This window comes from Lucilia sericata, unplaced genomic scaffold, assembly GCF_015586225.1.
Source record: "Lucilia sericata isolate MDLA Ls3-8-SP2 unplaced genomic scaffold, ASM1558622v1 Contig000029F_arrow, whole genome shotgun sequence".
Taxonomy (NCBI): domain Eukaryota; kingdom Metazoa; phylum Arthropoda; class Insecta; order Diptera; family Calliphoridae; genus Lucilia; species Lucilia sericata.
In genome coordinates, this window is record NW_023994067.1 from 875,589 (window position 1) to 898,053 (window position 22,465).

Here is a 22,465-nt window from a genome sequence, read left to right on the forward strand (position 1 = left end):
CATTTGTTCGAGAAAAATTGTGCTTTCAAAAAGGTACCAAACAATTTACTCGAATTTGGTCTCATATAGGCCTTAGTACTCGAATTCCAAAATAATATACCCATAGCTTATTTTGTGTGAGTAAATAAACTACTTTTTCAAATTTTAAATTTCCCGTTTTTCCCCTTTTTGGTACTTTTTTCCCCACTGAAATAGCAAACATTTTGTTTCAATAAATATTACAGAGTTAGTCCGTAATTTAATAGGAATTCTTCAATAAATCGAAAAAGTTTTCTTAATGTGCTAAAAAAAGTACAAAAAATAAAGTTTTCTCCCTTTTACACCCAAAAAGAGCTGAATTTTAAAAAAGTACGAAACAGGTGTCTCCTAATTTTGGGAGATATATTCAAAATATTTACAAACATGTTATTTTGTTTATTAGTTAGAAAGTTATAAAGGACCTAAAAAGGTACCAAAATCACTTTTGTTACACATTTTCACCCCTTAAAAGTACGAATTTCAAAAAGTACCACACACCCATCTACTTGTTTTAGGAGTAGATACATGTGCATTTTAAATTTTTCTTGTATCTCTAATATTTTTTCCCTTTTTTACCCCTAAATGTTCAAATTTCCAAAAATCCCTCCTTAGTGGATCTATATAACCAAAAACACATCTACTGTCAAAATTTCATGATTCTAGGTTCAGCCGTTTGGGCTGTGCGATGATGAATCAGTCAGTCAGTAACGCTACTCTTTTATATATATAGATAGCTGAGAATCGGATACTGTAACTATACTATGCAGTAACCACTTCAACTACATCACATTCAACATTATTCCTATCAATTGACTAATCTGAATCGATGAAAGTTGTACTACTTATCCTATTGACATATTAATATACAATCGGATACTTCTTAATTTGTAATAATATGCGGACTGCTGAGTTGCTATAAGCCCATGAGTGAACTTTATCTTTAATAGCTAATAGTTTTTGTGTAAAACTGGTTTAAGTAACTAAGCCATACATTTTAACATTTTCAAAGCTTCATATATACTACTTTTTATAAAATTATTTGAATCCTCATGTTTATATGTATACATACGTTTTATTTTCTTCAAATGTTGAAATTTCTTATAAATTGCCTTGTAATGGGTCACTTATATTCACATACATACTCAGAATGTTTTCTCTTTCTTTATATCCTTCCTCAACATATTATTTAATGTTTTAAAAACTTTACACTTTTTTCGATGTTCCTTTTTTCTTTTATTCATCCCCGTAAAATGTTTTCTTTTGATTTATTGTAATTTGTATGCGTTAAAGATTGTCATTTGCTGTTTTCATGTTCCTGTAATAAAAAATCCTTGTCTAGCCATTAAAAACATAATGATTGTTTCCGTTTTGATAAAAAGGCATAAAAATCTTCAAAATAAAAAACGAGCGGAATGAGTTATTTTGGTTATTTAAGAAGAAAGCAAAAAAACTTAAATAAAAACACTTTATATTCTCCAGAGGTTTTAAAAGGTTTACTTTTATTATTCGGTTTCAATACACTTTGAAAAATATATATGTTACTAATTTTTTGTTTATACGATTTTATTTCTTAGTAGGTGGTACTTTTCCATATATATGTATGTATGTATATATATATATATATATATATATATATTTTTTTTTTTTTAATAAAATACTTTGTATTTCTTGTTTTTTTTTTTGACAAGAAGAAATAAATGGAATAGAATAGTATATAGTGTGTAAAGATATGAAAAGTAGCAAATTGTTATGCATTATGAGTGTGTCATACATTTGACACTTGACAAATGACATTTTATTTACGCTCATACTTAACCAACTGACCTCACTTATGAATATCATCATCTAGTTCTTCATTTTTTCTTCTTTCTATTTAATGTATATTTTCATATTGTTTACTTTTTCTTTTTGTTCTTTATCTTTTGTATTCTCAAAGCATATTTATTGAGATAGTATTCATATGAATTTAAATATACATATATTGTTCATCTACACGCGCAGCATTTGCAGTGCAAAGTATAGCATGTTCTTTGATTTTTGCTGAATTGTATTATGTTTCACATATCGATTGGATGAGGAAATTTTTGTGGAAGCTTTGGTCAACTATGAACCAAAAAGTTCAGAATTGGAGGGAGTGATTAATTTCTGAGAAGATTAAATTATACAGTTTATATCAGGATAAGTTCAGTTATGACCACATGGGTACATTATAAGGGGGCTAGGGTCAAATCTGCAAATTTTCGAGTAGTTTAGAAGGATACATCGGTTCCAGAATCGTTTTGACAATGACCTATCTTCTATATAAAAATTTCTACTGGTATAATTTTGAATCTTAAAAATTTCTTAACAATTAACAAATATCATTATTTGTTAATTTTGTGCTATTAAGCTAGTTAGTTAGTTAGTTAGTTAGTTAGTTAGTTAGTTAGTAGTTAGTTAGTTAGTTAGTTAGTTGTTAGTTAGTAGTTAGTTCTTCGTTCGTTAGTTAGTTAGTTAGTTAGTTAGTTCGTTAGTTCGTTCGTTCGTTCGTTAGTTCGTTCGTTCGTTCGTTCGTTGTTCGTTTCGTTCGTTTAGTTCGTTCGTTCGTTCGTTCGTTCGTTTTCGTTCGTTCGTTCGTTATTTCGTTCGTTTCGTTCGTTCGTTCGTTTCGTTCGTTCGTTCGTTCGTTCGTTCGTTCGTTCGTTCGTTCGTTCGTTCGTTTTCGTTCGTTCGTTCGTTCGTTCGTTCGTTCGTTCTTTCGTTCGTTCGTTCGTTCGTTCGTTCGTCGTTCGTTTCGTTCGGTTGTTCGTTCGTTCGTTCGTTCGTTCGTTCGTTCGTTCGTTCGTTTTGTTCGTTGGTTAGTTTCGTTCGTTCGTTCGTTCGTTTCGTTCGTTCGTTCGTTCGTTCGTTCGTTCGTTCGTTCGTTCGTTCTTCGTTCGTTCGTTCGTTCGTTCGTTCGTCGTTCGTTCGTTCGTTCGTTCGTTCGTTCGTTCGTTCGTTCGTTCGTTCGTTCGTTCGTTCGTTTCGTTCGTTCGTTCGTTCGTTCGTTCGTTCGTTCGTTTCGTTCGTTCGTTCTTCGTCGTTCGTTTCGTTCGTTCGTTCGTTCGTTCGTTTCGTTCGTTCGTTTCGTTTTTCGTTCGTTCGTTCGTTCGTTCGTTCGTTTCGTTCGTTCGTTCGTTCGTTCGTTCGTTCGTTCTTTCGTTCTTCGTTCTTCGTTCGTTCGTTCGTTCGTTCGTTCGTTCGTTCTTCGTTCGTTCGTTCGTTCGTTCGTTCGTTCGTTCGTTCGTTCGTTCGTTCGTTCGTTCGTTCGTTCGTTCGTTCGTTCGTTCGTCTTCTCGTTTCGTTCGTTCGTTCGTTCGTTCGTTCGTTCGTAGTTCGTTAGTTCGTTCGTTAGTTATTAGTTAGTTAGTTAGTTAGTTTCGTTCGTTAGTTAGTTAGTTAGTTCGGTTAGTTTAGTAGTTAGTAGTAGTAGTAAATACACCTAGGCCTCTATCGCTCCAGAGCCTCAGGTGGGTATTGCACCCACCACTTCTGGTCTACCAGACTAGAACACTGACCACTTCCACTTGCCAATATCATTTATATATGTATGTCTCCAGATGAATATTACGCAATAAGTAATTTGGTGGTCATAAATCTCTTATAAAATTTGAAACCAGTACCAAATTCAGCATAATTACCTTTTACGAGAATGAAAATCATTTCAAAATATTTTGTAATAATTGCCTTTACCCCGCATATAAACCCCGATATTAAATTTACTGTATATCGATGTAGGTCAGACTTAACCGACGATCATTGTTTACTCATTTTACTTTAATTATTAGTACTTAATTTTTTTATTATGCAACATACATATTTTCTAAAGAAATCATGTCACCTACTGTTTATTATATTCAAGTGCATATGCACACATATTCATCATACATTAGCATATAAAATATAAAAAAGGAGAGTGAAAAGGAGGACATTTACTAAATTTTATGTAGAAAATAGAACAACTACTTGTTACTAGTTATAATGTTATTATTGTTTGTTTGACTTTCACTTTAATACAAACAAACATACATGCATACTTACCTACATATGTACACTGTACATACTCAAAGAAAAACAATCACGCACTAACACTTTCGCTCACTTACGATAAAGTTAGCTGTATATTACAGCAAGTAGAGTGTAACTAATGCGCATTTAGTAACTAAATTTTAGTTTCACAAACATCATAACTAGAAAAAATTTCTATATGTACACAATTACCTTTTACATTGTACGAATGTAATTTGTTTTACTTCCTGCAGTTCGGGGTGGTAGTGCAACCCTACATACATACATATGTATATAATACAGGCCAAACAATTTTAAACCCAGAGACCATTATATGTTTCTCTAAAAATTGGGCTGAACTTAATCCACATCTAGGCTCAGAATTTCTCTATGTCATCAGATATTTCAGATATTGTATTCTAAATTTTGAACATACTAAATATTTTGCAATATTTAAGGTGTTATAACAACGCGAAGATATATACATACATATATTTGTAAATTCTCTTTTGTCATAAAAGTACAATCTTTCGGCTTTAAAATAAAGGGTTATGTCTGCTTCCTTCTGTGCTATTTCCGTTTAAAGGTTCAGACAACCATATATTTACAAAAACTTAATTTTCGTACTTCATTTCGACTTCATTTTAAGACAAAATTATATGTGAAAATTTGTATCATAATATGTATACTTTTTAAGTCGTTTAGAGATCTCTTATAGTTGCTAACATATAAGTTAAAGTTTTTCTTGAATTAAAGGTTGCCTTGAGCTGATCAACATTTTCTTGATCTATCTAAATATCACAAGGTACTTTGATTTTAAATTGATTTAGCAGGAAAATGTTTGGATTATAATAAAGCTACGTAATGCTAGCTTCTGCATTACGTAGAGAAATTTTAGAAAAATAATCAGCTAAAAGGGAAATTTTGACTCGCCAAACTGCTTGGTTTGTTTAAGTAAAACTTAAATGAAGATATTCATACATATGTACGTATATGTTTTAGTGTAAATATAGGTGTTTTTATATAATTTTTTACAACTTTGTAAGCATATAAATAATAATGTATTCATGTCAGCTTATGAATTATAATTATGTTTTATTTTTTAACGTGTACTTTTGCAAACAAAATACATATTAGGTTACAGTGGCTGAGAAAAGTAGTAAATGTGTTAGACATTTAATTTACACTTAAATATTTTTTAAAATAATATATTGAAAATATTTCAGGAGCTAATGAAGCGTGTAAAAATTTTTTCCCGATCTTAAGCAGCCTTATATACGAAACACAATAGCAACTCCACTATTGCTACACGTATCAAAAAACCTACCCATTGTGCAATAATCCGATTAAAAATATTAAGTTGACAATAAACTATAAAGTTCTATTCAATTTGTTTTAGTCTATTAATGTAAAACAATCTTTTTAAGAGACTGTGCTTATGTTTATTATTCATCAGTGTTCTTGTTGTTTTATAAACCAAAAAACATGTAAGTGTAAAAAACATAATTAAAACAATACGTTGTAAATATGTATGTTTTTTCCTAAAATATTAAATTAATATAATTAGTTTAATAAGTTAATAAACAATTTAAATAAAACCTCAAACTAAAGCAAACAGTATTAATTAAGTTTTTATGTTTTTATGTCCGTCTGTTCTATTTATATTTGCATAATAATTAATAGGTTGATAATAATTATTTAAAAGTGATGCAATTATCAATTGGTTTTTGTGGTAGTGTTATGAAATTTTAATTATTTGCATATTTCCGTTTAATTTTAAATTGTGCTTTTCATCACATGTCATTTATTTTTTAAGGAAATTGAATTTTAGATAATATTTTGCTAAAGAAAGTCACTTATCAAATGGCTTAGTAAACATTTTTTCATATACATACATATGTACCTATGTATATTCAATGACTTATTAATTTAAAATAACATTTAAATTTCTATTAATTCAACAAATTGTGCATAAGAAATATTTATGCCAGTAAGTATAATTGAACTTCAAATACCATACACCAACAGTATATTTTAAGTGATTTTCGGAAGTAATTTAGGTTAATATTTTTAAATTAACTTATCCCTTAAAATTTTAATGCAACTTATATATAACGTATTTATATACACGGAGGAAATTCATATATCATATTTGTAATTTTAAGCCAGTTATGAGCATTTAAATAGCTTTCGGTCAGGGCCCGAATAACGTTGCTCCATTTTCGTCATGCTTTGCAAATTGATTTGAAACCGCTTAATATTTGCTGGTGAAAAACTTTATCACGATTGTTGTATAATTTATTTATTTATCAGATTATTTATGGACTGGTAACACCGTCTGACAAAAAGAAAAAAATAGTTAAATATGAAAAATGCATCTGAAACTATAAACTTAATGGAGAGAAACAGCTTTTTAGTTTTTCATTTCGTGATCCTGTTTCCTTTTTAAAGGAAATAAAAGTTTTAAAAAAATACATATTTTAAAAAAATATTTTAAAATACTTCTACTGCTCAAATTATGCCAAATTTGATGTCATTTGGTATAATGGGGAGATATGTATTTATAATTTTTTAAATGTGCTTCTTTGAAATTTTGAAGTCATTTTACAAGGAATCTGTAGATGCAGTTTTGCTTAATTAATCTCTAGTTTCTTCTAGTTTTAGGAAAAAAAAAAAATAGATCGATATTAGGGAAATCAACTCGGTTTTTCCCGACCGGTTTTTATCGGTTTTTTGAACATTGGTGAACTCGGTTTTTTGAAAATTGACTATTTCCGAGTAACGAATAATCCGGTTCTTTAATGACAAAAAACCGGTTTTTATATATTTTACTCTTTTTTGTACATTACATACAATAATAGACAGTTTTAAATATGTTTAAGGTTTTTATTTTATATAAATATTTGACAAACATACGCATAAGCCGGATTTTTTAACCTTTTTTCAAAATAAAACAAGTAAGAGTGCTATATTCGGCTATGACGAATCCTATATACCCATCATCAAATCATGTGCCTTAAATTTCAAGTAAATTATGAGCTTTATAGTAATTTTCTGAGGGGGCCTTATGTGAAGGGTAGGGGCAATTATGAACCGATCCGCATAAAATTTGGCTAAGAGTTTTATGTTCCAATAAAATTTGTTAATTTCGCAGCTGTAAAGTAATATTATTGTCATTTTATGCAGGGGGCCTTATATGGGTAGTAGGGTCAATTGTAGACCGATCCTCACAAAATTTGGCAGACAGATTTTGGTTGCTCTAAAATTGTTTATGTCAAATTTCATTGCTATATATGCTTTTTTAATCCAATTATATGCTTTACAGTGGGGCAAGGTGAAAAAACAAACTGCATCAACTAAAAATATTTGTCCAAAATTTCAACTCTCTAGCTCGTTCCGTTTGGACTCTACCGTGTTTTCAACAGACAGACAGAATAAAACCGGTTAACCGGTTTTAAGAAAAATGATAAACCGAAAACCGGGTTTTTGAAAATGCCATTTTCCGGTAGTACCGAAAACCGGTTTTTGAAAAAAGTCGAATAATCGATCTCCCTAATCGATATTGAGTATTTTCCATACCATACTGCATAAAAACTCTTCTGTTTCAGTCCTACGATTTTCTTGGTAACCTCATTCATATTGAATTAACTAATTAGACAAATTACATTTATATTGAAGTTTTATGTTATTGTTATTACTTTTGTTTAAAAAGCTGTCTTTGACTTAAAATATACGAGTCAAAAATAATTTGTCTACATTTTTGCAACTAAATAATAAAATTTTAAATTTTTTAATTAGTCATCCTTTTAATAGCCATAATATTCATATTGTTTTTTCTTGACAAAAATTAACACCAAGACAAAAACTTGACAAGAACAAACAAATTCAAAAATTACAAAACAATTTTTCAGCAAATCCCCTCTGTAATTCACAACATTCTCATAAGGCAACCCTCTTTTTAACTATACAAAATTTAAATATAAACATTGTAACACCCTTAAGATCCTTCCAACATGGGTCTAAAAGGATTTTTTTTAAACACACCATAAAATGTAATGCATGAAAAGTCAATGTTCATGTGTGAGTAAATACTTACAGTGTACAGTTAATTAATAATATTTTGTTTAAGTTTTTATAAAAGTTTTTAAAGTCTTTTACATACATAAACATCATACATTGAATTTGTAATCGTTTATATTCATAAGATGCCAACATGTAAAAGAAAAACTATTAAAACCAAATAGAGACCCTCATTTAGAAAACCAACACATTTTAAAGTATTAAAATTTGTATAAGTAGCTGTTTATGAGCACTTAAGAGGATGTTAAAATAAACCTTTTTCTTGATTTAATTTTTTATAAAGGGATATATTTATATGTACAATATTTTACATTCATCCAAATATTTAGTTGTATAAAATAAATTTTGTTTGCAACAATTCATTTATATGTACCGTGTGTACATATTTAAAGCTTATAGAAATGTTGTAATTGAGTTGTGTAAAAGAAGAAAAATAAGAAATGAAGAGGAAAAAATTTACAAATAATTAACTAGGTTTAACACTTCAACATGAGAAATTAAGATGAATAAATACACAGTAAGAAAATTTTAGAAAATACTTATACAAAAAAGCCGTAATGAAATGTAGTACTTTTAAAAAGGTTACCAATACCAATCTTTATTTATTTAAATTTAACACTAATTTTTATCAGTGTAATTTATATCTCTTTTATACGGGTACATGTATTAACTTATTTCTTGCTATTTCTAGTCTTTAAGTGTACACATAAGTATTTTTTAGCAAAAAGTTACTCAATCCATAGAAAAATATCTATTTTCAGAGCTACATTCAAGATTATTAATTAGGCAAAACTTATTAAGCTTAAAGCCTACAAAGTATCATTAACGTAAGATTTTTATGAAAACATATACAAAAAGGCACAAAATTCTTATACTTCATTAAAAAAGGGTTTTATACCCATAACATATTTTAATGAGCTAATATTTAGTAGATGTAGCAATTATAAAAGAGTTTAGTTTGTTTAATGTAAGTAAATTACATCTTATGTTTAAACAGACGTACATATGTAGTTGAATGAGTACTTTAGTATGAAGTAATTTTATTTATTTAACTGAATAAAAGGTTACACAAACAGGTTGACATAATTTTTCAAACAACCCAGCAAAAACTCGGTAATGTGTTGTACTTACATAACCACTTACTTTTCAATGACTACTATTTACTATTTACATTTCTTGGAAGTACTCTAGTAATGACTTTATTTTAATCTGATATAGAAGTACTATATTTTCGGCTTTGTCATTTTGTTCGAAGTCCCTGGTTCGTTCGTTCGCTGGCTCTTTTTACTATAAAACAAGTAAGAGTGTTATATTCGGCTGTGCCGAATCTCATATACCCACCATCAAACCGTATGCCGTAAAAAGAATGCTCCCATATAAACATCAGGGTGATGTTTGGAATATGGCTTAAGACAATTATGGACCGAGCTCTTTTGAACTAACAAAATATTAATTTTTAATATTTTGTACTGTACTTGTAATTATCATAGTTTTCTTCATCAAATTTTCTAAAGAGGATCTCATATGTGATATATGGTCAATTGTTGACATATCCTCATAACTTTTTGTAGACTAATTTTGGTTCATATAAAACTTGTTTACATTCGCTGTTCTCGCATTTTTATGCCAGCAATTAGCGTTCATGTAATTTTATAAAGGGGCTTATATGGGGGGGTAGGTTGAATTACCGACACATTCCGCATGAAATTCGAAGCGACTTTCATAACAGTATTTCATAACTCATATTTTTAAGCCAGTAATGATCGTTTAAGAAATTTTCTAAAGGGGACCTTGTATGGGCAGTAGGGTAAATTATGGACCGATCCTCCCTAAATTTAGTGGAGAGATTTTGGCACGCATTAAACTTATGTGCGTCAATTTTCGTCACTACATTCATATTTTTAAGCCAGTAATGAGCAGTATAGTTATTTGCAGAGGGGGCCTTATATGGGGGAAGGGTCATTTATGGGCCGATCCAAAAAAAAATTGGTACAGAGATTTTGGCTCGTAAGAAACTTACGTGTGTAGCATTCCATCGCTTTACTCTAAATTTTATTGCTATATTCGTATTTTTTAGCCAGTAATGTGAGCGTTAAAGTCATTTTCAGAAGGGGACCTTATATGGGGGGTAGTTTCATTTATGGGCTGATCTTAAAAAAAATTCGTAGAGCGATTTCGATTCGTAAGAAACTTACTTATAACGAATTTCATCGCTATACTCGCATTTTTTGACCAGTAATGAGTGTTAAAGTAATTTTCTAAAGGGGACCTTATATGAGGGGTAGGGTCATTTATGGACCGATCCTCAAAAAATTTGGTAAAACGATTTTGGCTCACATGAAACTTATTTATGTCGAATTTCATCGCTATACTTGCATTTTGGGGCCAGTAATGAGTGTTAAAGTCATTTTCAGAAGGGGACCTTATATGGGGGGTAGGGTCATTTATGGGCCGATCCTAAAAAAAATTGGTTAAAAGGCTTTGGTTCGCAAGAAACTGACTTATACTGAATTTTATAGCTATACCCGAATTTTTAGGCCAGTAATGTGTGTTAAAGTCATTTTCTGAAAGGGACCTTATATGGGGGTAAGGTCATTTATGGGCCGATCCTGAAAAAATTTGGTAGAAAGATTTTGGCTCATATGGAACTTATTTATGTCGAATTTCATCGCTATACTTGTACTTCTGAAGCAGTTATGCCCGTTGAAGCTGTTTTGGAGGTCCACTTGTATGGGGGCTATCCGAAAAAGTTGACCGATATTTACCATTTTCAATACCAAACAAACCCTAACAATAGAGAATATTTATGCAAAATTTCAACTGTCTAGCTCCTCTCGTGTGGTCCCTATCGTGATTTCAACAGACAGACAGACAGACGGACGGACGGACGGACAGACTGACGGACATGGCTAGATCGTGTTAGAATTTAATAAGGACCCGGAATATATATACTTTTATGGGTCTATGAGCAATATTTCGATGTGTTACAAACGGAATGACAAAATCAATATACCCCCCATCTTTTTTGATGGTGGGTATAAAAAAACAACTTACTAAACAACTTTTTTGTAAGAGAAATTTTTAGTACTTCTTTAACTCCCTATTTGTAAGCGATAATGACAAATACTTAAATGGCTTAAAACGCTAATGAGGAAGTAGTGAAAAGAGGATTTATTAGCTTTTTAACTCATTACATTTCAATGTAAGTTTTTCCTGGGAAGCATAAGTCTGTGCAATTAAAAGTAATATGGCGAAGCAGAATTGACAAATCTTACCATCCAATAAATAAACTTAGGTTGTAGCGAACTTTTTATACCCACCACCAAAAAAGATGGGGGGTATATTGAATTTGTCATTCCGTTTGTAACACATCGAAATATTGGTCATAGACCCACAAAAGTATATATATTCTGGGTCCTCATTAAATTCTAAGACGATCTAGCCATGTCTGTCCGTCTGTCTGTCTGTTGAAAGCACGATAGAGTCCCAATGGAAAGAGCTAGAGGGTTGAAATTTCACATAAATATTTCTTATAGGTAAGGTTTGTTTGGTATTGAAAATGGGCAATATCGGTCCACGTTTTCGGATAGCCCCCATACAAGTGGCCCCTCGAAAAGCAGCTTTAACAGCCATAACCTGTTTAAAAATACGAATATAGCGATGAAATTCGACATAAGTAAGTTTCATACAAGTCAAAATCTATCTAAAAAATTTTATGAGGATCGGTCCATGATTGACCTTACCCCCCATATAAGGTCCCCTTCAGAAAATGACCTTCGACACAAACAAATTTAATACGAACCAAATTCTGTCTACAAAATTTTATGAAGATCGACCCATAATTGACCCTTCCACCCTATATAAGGTTTGATGGTGGGTATATAAGATTCGGCATGGCCGTATATAACACTCTTACTTGTTTTATATCATATTTCTATTACTTTTGTAAGTATTTGTTATTTATTAAGATCATATTTATATAGACAATTCCAATGATTTTTAATTGGTATGAGAAGGAGAAACCTCCCTGTCTTCCAAACAATTTTCCTTTTCTTTAACTTTAATAGTTTCCTTATAAATTTCACTTTACTTTAAGTGGCATTTACAATTAATTTTTCACTTTAGAAGCTCACACTTATAAACAACCACATCCTTATTATTTGTTTCAACACCTACACAATATAGATACAATTATATACAAACATACATGTATAGAAATGTTTGTGTGTATGTGTGAATGTGTTTGTATTTTTGGCATTCAATCATACTCAACACTCATACAGGTTTGTTGTAACCATAAACCCTTCAAAAGGTTAACCATTAGCTGACGGAAGTGTTTGATTGCTATGGCAAAACTATACTTCTACGTTACAATACAAAAAAAGTCAGGAAAAACAACAACAACAACGATAACATAATACGAATAGAAATTATTTTGTTGTTGTTAAATTTGTTCAATTCACAATGAGACAAAATTAATCGATTTTGGTTCCAAATTCAGGAAATAATTCTGACACACACACACATACATCATATACAGGAAGATTATTCATCAATAATGGAAATTTTTGGAATCTAAATTAATTTTTATTTTAAATCGTTTAAATAAATAAGCATAAAAATACATTAGCGTTACAATTACATACATGTGTATGCTAAGTTTTCAATAAACTATTCTTTCTAATTTTGCAGATTCGGTTCGCGTGGTCCTAAGTTCTTATTTAGAGCAATCATAGTTCATTTCAAAATTAATTTGAAATTTTAATATCACTTTGAAATATTTATAGATTTACAATCCGTGACACTCTTTTAGTTTTTTTAAAGGAGATTTAATAAAAGTCCAAATGATTTAGACAAAGTTTCATTTAAAAATAAAATTTTATTTTTTTTTTTATATTTTAGCCCAATGTGCATCGTTTGTACGACTACAAAACATTGGCAATTTTCAGAAATCCATGTAAGCGTTATTTCCTTCCTACAAGTACATGCCTGAACAAAACCTCGCAAAATTCTAGAATAGTAGTTGTGTACTTTTTCACGTAAAGAAAATTATCAGTAAACTTACGTTGTACACGAAACAACGTTTATAAATTCAAATATGTATATGTATGTACATATGAATGTAAGTTAATACATGTTCTAATACATTCCAAAGTAATTTCAGTTTGCAATAAGTATGTACAGAGATGAGTACATTAAAGGGGTAACTCCTTTCTTTGGAATTGTTTTTTTTTCTGAAATTTTCAATTTCAATTTTTACTTTCATTAGCAAATTAAGAAATTTTTCAAAATGAACATATCTTAAATTTTTTTTCCTTAGAAACGGAAACACCCTAATGTTTGCTGTTTAAGAAGAAAAGAAACATATGGCTAAAATACCTATACATTTTCCTGCAAATATACAAACACATACATGTTTTTTTTTCGTTGCTTTACAAAATTTTCTTTAGACTTGTATGTGTTGACAAATTAACGTTACGTGTTCAAAACTTTAGGATTTTTTTCAATAAGTAATTTTATATCATTCACACAGAGACGCACATATACTACTATTATATATACGCACATGAGGAAGCTTATAAATCTATTCGCTAGTAGTAGGTTGTTCTTTAATGTGGGTAATAAAAGTAACTTAAAGTTTTTTCCTAATACTTAAATAGAAATTTAATATTTGTTCTGTGTAATATTTTGCCATTTTATAATATGTATTAGTTGGTAGAAGAAATAATTTTCCGAAATAGCTGGAAAAATAAGTTTATCTTTTACTTAAATTCAAAAGTGCTTTAGAAGTTAACGTCTATTTTAAGGAAAACTAAGTTAAAAACAAATAATAGTGCCCTATATCTTCATATAAAATCCAAAAAGCCTTGTTACAAATTTTCAACATTATCTCAAGTTAAGCTTATCATTTGTTTTACTTACCGAGATATGAAACTTACGCCCTTGAGAATTAGTTTTTTCTGAAACCCAAAAGGGTATAAGTTACATTGAAAATAAGTAGGAAAGTATAGTCGGTCATGGCGACTATATGATATCCTGCACCGTGGGTATATATTAAATATTATTTAATTTTCATAAATTTCCGATCTTAATTCCGATGTATTTAAGAAATTTATCGATGAAAAGCAAAATGTATTAAAGAGGCTTTATATGGGAGTTAGGGTCAAATAAGGGCCGATCCTCAACAAATTGGAAAGAGGTATGTATTTTTATATGAAGGTCAATTATGGTGAATTTCATCGCGATACTAATGTATAACCATTATTGGACGTTTAAGATATTTTTCAAAGGGTGGTTTATATGGGGGCTAGGGTCAATCAACGACCGTAATGGTCATTTATGTGTTTATATAAAACTTAGTTCTACCAATTTTTGATGAAATAGTAGTATATTTGACGTAGTTATGAGTTAAAAACCCCAAATTGAAAGGTCAGTTTTTATGGGAGCTAGGTAAAATAATGGATCGATTTCAACCATTTTCAATAAGTCCTTGTGCCGAGAAACTCCTATGGTCCAAATTTTATTAAAATATCATGAAAATTGTGGCCTGTAGCTTGCACACAATGTTTATATGGACATCCAGCCAGCCAGTCAGACAGACGGACGGATATGTCTGAGTGGATCAGTATACTTTAAGGTGGGTGTAGGACCAATATTTTCATGCGTTACAAACATCAGCACAAACGCATAATATCCCCACTATAGTGATGTAGGGTATAACTAGTAAGATTCAGATTCAACTAAATTTAAATCAGATCTTGTGACACAAACAGGACGAAATTTGGCAGGAATAAAGCATTTTTATTTTCACAAAGATTTTCGAAAAGTAGAAATTTTCTTTGAAGAGGTTCCAAAGTTGTTTAAATAACCTTTAAATCACACTTAATCACAACTTACGACATTTTACAATTTCGATGTTAAAAATTCAAAAAAATTTTAAAATTTTTATGAATTTTAAGGTCATTTTAGAACAAAATCTTTTAGAATTCCGTTAATAGGGATGTTATTTTTTAATAGTATGAAACTTGTTTTCCAAAATATGGAGTAAAAAGATCAAAATTTGAAAAACTTGTGTGTTATATGACTTTTTGATTTCCATTTTCTGAATCATCAAACCAAATATTACTGGTGTGTTATTTTTCAATAACGATTCACAAACATTTAAAGGATATTCTGTGAGAGTGTTCATATGGCGGTTATCAATAGACAATTATTGTGGAAACTTTCACGGATTACGGAAATGAAGAATTTTATTAATTATTAATACCTTAAAATAAATTCAATTAAACTTTTCAACCATATAAAGTGTGATATTTAGTAAAGCTTTAAGAAAACCGGAGAACTTTTGCTACTATTTACAATTTAAATAGCTTTTCATACACATACATAAAATTTAAGAACATTTGTTTGAATACATGTTTGTGTGTGTACAAACAAACATCCTTTTTCCTTGTATGCCTTCATAAATTTCATGACATGTTATTTAACTATTAATCATATTTTCTCTATCGTTAATTAACAATTAATAACAATTTTGAAACTGTAAAATTTATCGTCTGTCATTTTATAACACAAGTTTTATATGAAAAAAAATTCCAATCAAGAAACCTAGTAGTTTTATAAGAAGGAACAGTAGAAGTAACCATCATGAAGTCAATTGTATATTTGTTATCAAAGTGAAGTATGGTTGTAAACTTATATCCTGAATATAATTAAAACGATAGGCATAAAAAGTTATTATATACCTATGTTGATAAAAATATAATTTGTAGTTAATATTACGATATCGGGATAACCACTACGAATTGCAGGGACATACAAACATTATATCTATGGATGTGTGATATTCTTAACATTTATGAACACATATATTTTCAACACTTCAATGAATACCCTTTGCCTTCTCTACGTTTAAAACAGTTTAGTAGGTTTAAAGAAAATTTATATTTCAAAACAAAAACGAAAGTATGGTTTCATTTGGATTTTATGGTTTTTATTTTTTTGTTATTTATTTCTTACTTACCGGTATATTATTTATGGTAAATCTTAATTCTGCCCTAGGTCTGGATGGTGGTGTACTACAGTTAGCACGCAACACATCACCCGGCTCATAGCGTGTAAGCTCCGTAAATAGTTGTGGTCGTTTATCAGGAAATTCTGCAAAGAACACGAAAATATATAAATGTGGTATAAAAATTTATTTGTTCCGTGGTTTCTATTTATTTTTTTTTATAAACGCAATAAGTCATAATTGTTGATTGTATTTGAAATATGTATAAAAAACAAAAATATTATTTGACAAAGAGTAGCTTGATATTGGCGTTAGAATTTTGCGAATTATAACACCTTTTTTTACTATGGCTTATAAATTTAAAATGTTTTATAATATATTGCCCAGATTACAGAGTTTGACTGCTAAAATATAATTTTGTTTGGAAGTTTGAGTAGGGTTAACAATATATTTTATGACACAATTTCGCTAAGAACAAGTAAGAGTGTTATATTCGGCTATGCCGAATCTTATATACCCACCATCAAATCACTGCCATATAAATAAACTTTGATATTTTGAATATTTTATTATTATGCATCGATTGTAATGAGAACATCATTGCAATATTTGAAAGAGGTCCATAAAACTATATCAAATTTCATCGCTTTACTCGTTTTTTAGGCCAGTAATGAGCGTTAAAGTAATTTTCGGTTAGGGACCTTATATGCGGGACTATATTTAAGGCCCGATCCACATAACATTTGGTAGAAAGGTTTTGGCTCCTAAGATACTTATTTATGTCAAATTTCTTCGCTATACTCGTATTTTTACGCCAATAATGAGAGAGATAGGGCCAATTGTGGTCCTATGTCCGACATAATTCAGAATTTTATTTCGGAGGTAAAAAAACTTATGCGAAATTTTGTGCCATTTGCTTCATAAACAACGAATTTGTGAATGATTGAAGCTCTTCTATTTCATGTCAATATCTCTTTTTTGTGGACGCTATCGTGCCAACAACAGACAGACGGACGGACATAGCTAGATCGTCTTAGAATCTTACGAGGTCCCAGAATATGTATACTTTATGGGGTCTGTAAACAATATTTCGATGTGTTACACACGGAATGACAAAATCAATATACCCCCATCTTTTTTGATGGTGGGTATAAAGATTCCTGCAGTTCATAGTACGTACTTACAGAATGTTTTTTAACTAATTTGTAAAAAATTTTATTAAAATTTGCTGCATATTTAAGAAACACTTTTTAAACTATATTCCGAGGGGACATAGAGAGCTTGGTTAAATCAAGTAGCTATGTTGCACAGTGGTATAGGAAAAAAAAAAGAGGGAAATAATTCGGTAACTTCTAAACGGTTAATCCGATTTTAATGAAATTTGGTATGCACAAAGAGGAGGTGTTGTCGAGTTTAGGTTTTGAATTTGGACCTTATAGGCCAACCAGGGGCCCGGCGGGGGGTCCTCAAATTAGGACACTTCGGCTATGTTAAATTTTTAAAACGATCCTATTTCTTCATTTGAGTTCCGATTTAAAAAAAATTTCGTATATAGAATCTCCTCATCGAGCACTATAAAAAATGTTGTCGTAGCAGTAAATTATCTCTTATAGTTTAGGAGATATTCGCATTTGAATATTAAAATTTTAAAATTTTTACCGTCCTTACTTTAGTTTTTTTGATAATAGCAGGTCCAAATATTTCCGATTTTCGCCATTTTTTTTTATTTGCTTAACAACAAGTTTATATACCAAGCAGTGAAAGAATTATGTAAAAATCATGACTGAGTCCAAAGTTATAGGCATTTAAATTTAAAAAATTAAAAAAAGGCGATTTTTTGTCATTTTTTTGGGAAAAAAGTATCTTTTTCTTTTTAAGTTATCTAAAAAGTTTCTAAGAAGATGTATATAGAATTTATACTTTTTGGAAAGCTGACTTTACATAAAATACGATAAATGAAACAAAACCTAAAAATTTTTGATACCGAGGGGACCAGGTCCATCCAAAAAAACCCTATTTTTTATGGAAAATTAAATTTTGAGCAAAAATTCTCAAATCGCATAGTCGATATCAAATTATAGTGACCTGTTTTATATGACCCAATAAGTTCTTAATCATTTTGTAACGGGTTTCGATAACCCCGCCCCTGGTATGGATATAATAGGCAAAAAACCAAAAAATCCCATTTTTGGGATTTTTTAAAACTTTTTTGGGAATTCCGGGATTTCTAATAAGAAAATTCGAAATTTTTATTTAATTTTGGATTTTGAGTAAAAAAATCTACCTAACTGTAAAATTTCATCAAAAAATATTCATAAATAAAATTTTTATTGCAATTTGAAAAATTTGTATCTTCGCAAAAACTGAATAAAAAACATTTTTTAATTTTTTTTAAAAAAAGTATTCCGCGAATTTTTTAATTTTCAAAAATTTTATACAGTTTTGAAAAATAGACAAAATTACCTTTCCATTGATATATAACATGCCTACCTAATGTTTTTTAAGTGACAAATTAATTAGGGAAAACTCAACATCTTTTAGAAAATTTACCTAGCACTATTATTTTCATCCATATATGTAACAAATTTAAGAGTTAACCTTATGGATGAAAATAATAGTGCTAGGCAAATTTTCTAAAAGATGTTGAGTTTTCCCTAATTAATTTGTCACTTAAAAAACATTAGGTAGGCATGTTATATATCAATGGAAAGGTAATTTTGTCTATTTTTCAAAACTGTATATAATTTTTGAAAATTAAAAAATTCGCGGAATACTTTTTTTAAAAAAAATTAAAAAATGTTTTTTATTCAGTTTTTGCGAAGATACAAATTTTTCTAATTGCAATAAAAATTTTATTTATGAATATTTTTTGATGAAATTTTACAGTTAGGTAGATTTTTTTACTTAAAATCCAAAATTAAATCAAAATTTCGAATTTTCTTATTAGAAATCCCGGAATTCCCAAAAAAGTTTTAAAAAATCCCAAAAATGGGATTTTTTAGTTTTTTGCCTATTATATCCATACCAGGGGCGGGGTTATCGAAACCCGTTACAAAATGATTAAGAACATATTGGGTCATATAAAACAGGTCACTATAATTTGATATCGACTATGCGATTTGAGAATTTTTGCTCAAAATTTAATTTTCCATAAAAAATAGGGTTTTTTTGGATGGACCTGGTCCCCTCGGTATCAAAAATTTTTAGGTTTTGTTTCATTTATCGTACTTTATGTAAAGTCAGCTTTCCAAAAAGTATAAATTCTATATACATCTTCTTAGAAACTTTTTAGATAACTTAAAAAGAAAAAGATACTTTTTTCCCAAAAAAATGACAAAAAATCGCCTTTTTTTAATTTTTTAAATTAAAATGCCTATAACTTTGGACTCAGTCATGATTTTTACATAATTCTTTCACTGCTTGATATATAAACTTGTTGTTAAGCGAATAAAACAAAATGGCGAAAATCGGGAATATTTGGACCTGCTATTATCAAAAAAAACTAAAGTAAGGACGGTAAAAATTTTAAAATTTTAATTTTTAAATGCGAATATCTCCTAAACTATAAGAGATAATTTACTGCTATGACAACATTTTTTATAGTGCTCGATGAGGAGATTCTATATACGAAATTTTTTTTAAATCGGAACTCAAATGAAGAAATAGGATCGTTTTAAAAATTTAACATAGCCGAGGTGTCCTAATTTGATGACCCCCCGCCGGGCCCCTGGTTGGCCTATAAGGTCCAAATTCAAAACCTAAACTCGACAACACCTCCTCTTTGTGCACACCAAATTTCATTAAAATCGGATTAACCGTTTAGAAGTTACCGAATTATTTCCCTCTTTTTTTTTTCCTATACCACTGTGTGTTGTCCATTTTATTATGGTTTTCATGATACAGATATAAGAACGGACTCTAAAAAAAATGCTCAATATCTGTTTTACGATACATTTATATATAGGAACAATACATTGTAAAATATTTGGTGTTATTTTTAGTTTATTCTGTCAGGATCAAAATATGTCCAAAATGTCTTTCGAAAATTTGTTCATAAAATAATATTGAAAACGAAAATAAATATTAAGGATACAAATTTTAAAAGATATTTTTAACATATTTATACCCTACACCACTTTAGTGGGGATGGTATATTGGGTTTGTGCTGATGTTTGTAACATACAATCGGCTTTGAATCTGAGTCGATTAAGCTATGTCCGTCTGGCTGGCTGTCCATGTAAACCTTGTGCGCAAGGTACAGCAATTTTCAAAATAATTAGATGAAAATTGGCACACACGCTTTTTTTGGCCCAAGGACGAAACCTATTGAAAATGGTTAAAATCGGTTCATTATTTCACCTAGCCCCCATACAACAGAACCCCCCGAAAAGGGCTTCTGAGCTCATAATTATGTTAAATATACCTATACAACTAAGTTTTATATAAGCCTTGATGACCTTGCCATTTCATAAAGATCGGCCTTTATTTGACCCTGTCCAAAATTAACTTATAAACACAAATATCGCGATGAAATTGAGCACAAATAAATATTATATAAATATATTTACAAAACTTTATCGGCCTTGGTTCATATTTGACCCTAGCCCCCATAAAGCCTCTTTTAGAAAATTAGTTTTTCATCCATAAGTGTATCGGAACAAGTTAATATTGAAGATAAATGCTTTATTATGAAAAATAAATCACATTCAATATTTATAACTGGTGTAGGTTATCATATGGTCGGTCACACCCGACTATACTTTCTTACTTGTTTTATCTTTATAGTATGAAATAATACAAAATATTTCCCAACTCTTCTTGTTCTCTTGACATTAAATTTGACATTATTTGATCAGTAGAAGTATTTTAAAATATTCACGAATATTCACTAAATGTAAAACTAAAATGCAGTTTTTCTCCGGTTCCTGTATTATAAGAGAAGTCACCAGATTTCGTTCAATGTGAAATTTTATCAATTTAAACATTTATTAAAATAGACCCATTGTGCTGTGGACTGCCATTTCGGGGCTATAAAATATGCCCTATGTCATCTCTTATGTTTCTCTAACTTGTGTTCTATATAATGCATCACCATAAAAGTATGGGTATGTGTTTTGTATTGTGTTTTTTGTTTTCTTCTCTTACATACTTTATATGCAAATTTCTAATTCTTAGTTGACAATGAATACAAATGATGATGAACCATTGAAGTGCTTATTTACAAGCAGCATTGTTTTCATTGTTGTTGTTATTTTGAAACACATACAAATGAAAAACCATTTCTAGTCTGAAGATGTTAAAAGCTGCAAAAACAAAAATTATGTTTGTTGAATTTGAAATTCTAGTTTACGTCTTGTCATCTTTGTGTTTTTTTTTTCTTTTTTTGAAATGAAATGAATGATATTTACAGTTCAAGTGTCATTATTGTCAGACTCATACAAAATACTAAATTTAAAAACAAGTCCACATACACTTATAATGGCAAAGTTTTTATAAGAGCGGATTACTTTAGGGTTTTATGCCTTTTTTGCATTTCTTCTTGTTAACGTACTTTATATTTTAAATGCAGAGTCATAGAGCCTAATTAAAAGTATAGATCATAGTCTTGTATATTTATAAACGTTTTCAAGGTATATATATTTTATTCAATTTTTAGTTTAAAGATTAAAAAATTAGTTTAAAGCCTATATATTAGGGTGTAAAGCCTATATTGTAAGAAATCCTACCAAACGAAACATTTAAAAAAATTTTAGATATTTTTTTCACAATTCAATTCACGAATTTCAATCGATGATAGGGAACTGAAGACCGTAAAAATATATTTTTCATTTTAATCGTGTTCAGTACTTTAATACGCAACGATTGCGAGGTATTCCCACATGAGATTCTTAAAAAGACTGTTCCTCGGGACACATGTACGATGCATGTATGTAATAAATACTAAAATGATCTTAAATTTTAAGAAATTCTTTAAAAAACAATTTGCCAGCTGCTTCCTTTTATATACACATATCTTTATTTCAATGGTGAATATGAGTATAAGTATGAGCACTTGTAACCGTATATGTTAGTTTCCTTTTCATTTATCCTCTGCCATTGAAAACCTCAATTTAATTTCCTATTATCGTTGTAAGAAGCTCGTTGTAACAAGTACACTTCATTAAAATGAGAAATTACATACAATAAGCGTGTCTAATTTAAATTAAATAGATTTTTTTATTGTTACCGCTATCAACAGTAACAAAAACAAAAGAAAAAAAAAACAACAATTGAAAATATTTTAACAGCTACAATAGAAAGAAAAATCGCTCACGCACGCTTATACATATA

The 22,465-nt window shown here is 29.7% G+C and overlaps 1 protein-coding gene across 7 annotated transcripts in view; it reads right to left on the reverse strand.

The window, feature by feature from the left end:
- LOC119610880 overlaps nucleotides 1-22,465 on the reverse strand; it is a 227,722-nt gene that overhangs the window by 45,100 nt on the left and 160,157 nt on the right. For all 7 annotated transcript variants that reach the window (XM_037966331.1, XM_037966323.1, XM_037966317.1 and 4 more), the window contains exon 7: nucleotides 16,148-16,281. In XM_037966331.1, coding sequence (XP_037822259.1) covers nucleotides 16,148-16,281 — 134 coding nt within the window. The remainder of the gene's footprint in view (nucleotides 1-16,147; nucleotides 16,282-22,465) is intronic.